The sequence below is a fragment of the Bremia lactucae genome, assembly GCF_004359215.1.
Source record: "Bremia lactucae strain SF5 chromosome Unknown BlacSF5_NotPlaced_167_SHOA01000113.1_325088bp, whole genome shotgun sequence".
Lineage (NCBI taxonomy): Eukaryota > Oomycota > Peronosporomycetes > Peronosporales > Peronosporaceae > Bremia > Bremia lactucae.
In genome coordinates, this window is record NW_027152180.1 from 237615 (window position 1) to 241070 (window position 3456).

Consider the following 3456-nt stretch of genomic DNA (forward strand, 5'->3'; position numbering starts at 1 on the left):
ACGCACTAAGTACTCTGGTTAAGTGTCGTCACGGGAGCGGTAATCCAGCTCCTCGTGCGCACTAACCAAATAGGAAGTAGTTTTCAGACTGATATATATTCAATCATATTAAATATAAATACCTATTTTTACCAATCAAAATGTCATCTCTATAGATAACACTTAATATGTATTGCGAGCGTATCTATCTAGATACCTCGCGTAACGGATGACGCTGGCCGTCATCCCTCCGAATGTAAATGCACCTATGTGCATCATTTACACAAGGTTGTTGACAAATGTGAACCACACCCGAGTTGTGGCTCTAATCACTTTGTTTAAGTAATTGACCATCCCCTTAAGAACACCAAGTGCACTTAACGGGGACAGTGTGACATAAGGGCAACTTTAGCCCGTTACACTTGACGTGTTGTGTGGATATTTATTTATTTGTATTTTTGGTGCCAAACAATTAATGCCCCCAAAAATTGATAGTCTGTCAGCTCCACGAAAATCGAATGAGACATCGCGACTACGGCGGCTCGTCCTCGCGCTACGCAAGGGCCGGTGCTTTTTCCATCCCTGACTCGGACTTCCAGCGTGGCAACACGACGCTTAAACGGCAGCGGCATCTCTCGCCACCGCGAGGTGCTCGCCATACGTCTCGCCGCTCTGTGCCATTTAAAGGCATGCGCGCCAGGTCCAAGTCGCATACCCGTCCTCTGGCTCGCAAGGCGCCAAACCAAGAGTTTATTCCATTAGGGAGCAATCGTCTGCCTGATATTTCCACGCACGATAGCAACAAGGCAAGCTTCCATCATCGGGAGCCGTCCGTCGCTCTGACGCGGACAACAGCCAGAGCGAGGTCGCGCTCATCCGGTGGAGTGCGTCAAACCCTATGGACCGATACATCGCAGTGGGTGGCTACTGGACGCCATCGTACGGCTTCGATTGCGACTCGCACGCGGTCGAAATCCGTCACGAAAGGGACGACTGCCGCGAATCTCCGCAGTCAGCGGGAGCGCTCCAAGTCTGCCGCCAGACGCAGTGGTGGCGCCCCTATCAGCACTCCAATCAAGTCCGCATTGGTGTCGAATCATACAGACCAAGCGACGGAGCGCTGCGGGACGAAACGCGCGCGCTCCAAGTCTACCACCAGCGATCGACGGGATAGGAAGCAGGCAAGTCCCGACCAACACTCTTCACGTTCCCGGAGTGATGGTGACCAGGAAAGGGCAAAAAAACTAGTGCGGAAAAGTCGACGCAACAGTAGGAGCGGCAGCAGTCTTGAGGAGCTTGAGGATGCCATTGCCGATACGGAAAAGGAGCTCGAACCAAAGCGAAAGCAATTGACGGATTTACAAGAGCAATTAAAAAAAATGCAGATGCGTATTGAGAGCAAGGAGATTGAGGTGTATGATCTTCAGGTGGATTTAGAGGCGCTCAAGAAGCGTCGAGACCGGCGGCTGCCATCTCACGATCAAAATGCGTCTCGGAATTCCAGAAGTACGAGCTGTCAGAGTATTCGTCGTCGGTCGCGGAGCCACGTGCAAGCTCGTAGTCGTCCGTGTATTGTGGACGAAGACGATGAAGGTAGTACTGAAGAGGATGATTGTATCATTATTGACTCGAACGAGATTAAGAAAGAACCGACAGCTGTTAATCAGAGCACTGTCGTGCCGATCGAAGATTCGATTCCTGACCACTTTTGGGGTCGCTCAAACATTCCAAAGCTGCTGGCAAACCACCGCTTTCGAGCCTTTCCCGACGGAAGTCTCCGGAAAGGTCGTCACTTTGCATTCAATCCGAATCAGCCGAAGATTTTTGCCACAAGCCCGGATGAAGGTGGGTTGATCTTGTGGAGCTACGAACGCCAGGACCAAGACATTTCAAAGGTTGTGACGCTCGCGCCCTCCTCGTTCCGTCGGGAGAATTCGTGTGCGGAGGCGATTGCGTGGAGTCCGGATGGAAATCGCATGGCGATGGCATTTCGTGACCCTGTGCAGGAGACGGGAGAGTTTTGTATTGTGCAGCTCCATCAACTTAAGCTGGAAGATAGCAACACGCCGCAGAAAATTCCACGCAATCGCGTCACGTCCAAGCGCACGACTCTTCATTCCCGCGGTCTCTCAGCTATTGACTGGCTTCCTACTGGGTTCGGGCCAGAGACGACGAGTCATCGTTTAATTACTACTGGTAATTCGGACCATGCTGTTGTTTTGTGGGAAGAGCATGTAGACAGCGAAAGGAGTGGCTTGGACTTGAAGTTTAATGTGCTCCACCGGGACCATCGCAGTGAAGTCAAGTCGCTTTGTATCCATTCCAAGCGTCAATGTTTGTACACAGGCGGTATGGATGGGCTACTTATACGATATGATCTGAACAAAGGCACTAGTGATGTCGTAATCGAGCGTCGTAAACCGAACATTTCCAAGATTAATTCGGTACTTGAGCATCCACATAACCCGAATTTGCTTCTAGTGAGCTCGGTAGAATCGAGTCGGTACAATTTAATACTGCATGATCTACGCCAGCGATATGATTCAAACGAAATGGCGCTGACATGGGAAGGCAGCTCTATGAGTCAGTACGTCGTACCACGGTGGTCGCCTGCAGGCTACCACGTTTCATGCGGTAGCAAAACTGGAGTTGTGAATATCTGGGACGTGCGCATGCGGGGCGAAAGCTACCCCAAAGTGCTGCCACAGCAATCTCTTCGCGTACATCGTAAGTTATGGCGGTAATTGTTTTGAAGTGCTGCTTTTGCTAATGTCTTGTTCCTTCTACACAGACAAGACAGTATTGCACGCTACATGGCACCCGCGTTACGACGCAATGTTTAGTGTTTCCCACGATCGGACGCTAGGTTTGCTTACATTTCGATAAGGTTCATCTGACATGGTACTTGTTTTGAAAATATGCTGGCTAGTGCGATTGCAAGGCACTTTTTTTACTTGATATGCATGCTAGGAACTTTAAGGCTATTTATCAGTAAGTAGTCCATATATTCGATAACAATGTTGGAAAAATAAATTTTGGTTTACCATAAAGCTAATTCTTATCCATAAATAGGTATAGACCATTACGTCTATTTATTCCGCAGACTAATCAGCTGCAGAAGTAATCAAAGAGAGTTAGTAGATAAGATAGATAAGAATTCATTTACATGTTTAGTATTAGTTTATAGTTAAGACAACATTTACAAAGACAGATTAACAAGACACTTAACTATATTAATACAGTTTTCATTTTACACTCTTAAGCTAACTTGCCTTAAGAGAAGTCTTCCTCTATACGTACAGTGTACGTCACCTAACGAGAGGCACCACTCACATCTGAAGCAGTGTGAAGTGGACTTGTACTGAAACAGTACAAGTCGCAGTGCCCCGTTACAATAAGTAAATATAGGGTTTTATATCTACTTCCTCCGCGGTCCAATCAGCACTAGACGCCGGTCAAAGAGAAAGAAAGATAAGA

General features: G+C 48.0%; 1 protein-coding gene across 1 annotated transcript; it reads left to right on the forward strand.

Annotated features, from left to right (window-relative positions):
* Positions 1-497: 497 nt before the first annotated feature.
* On the forward strand, positions 498-3029 carry CCR75_009387 (uncharacterized protein; the record flags this gene model as incomplete). Its single annotated transcript, XM_067967428.1, has 2 exons — positions 498-2706; positions 2771-3029. 2 exons carry the CDS (start codon positions 498-500, stop codon positions 2863-2865), a joined length of 2304 nt encoding a protein of 767 aa, XP_067817221.1. The 3' UTR covers positions 2866-3029.
* Positions 3030-3456: the final 427 nt, after the last annotated feature.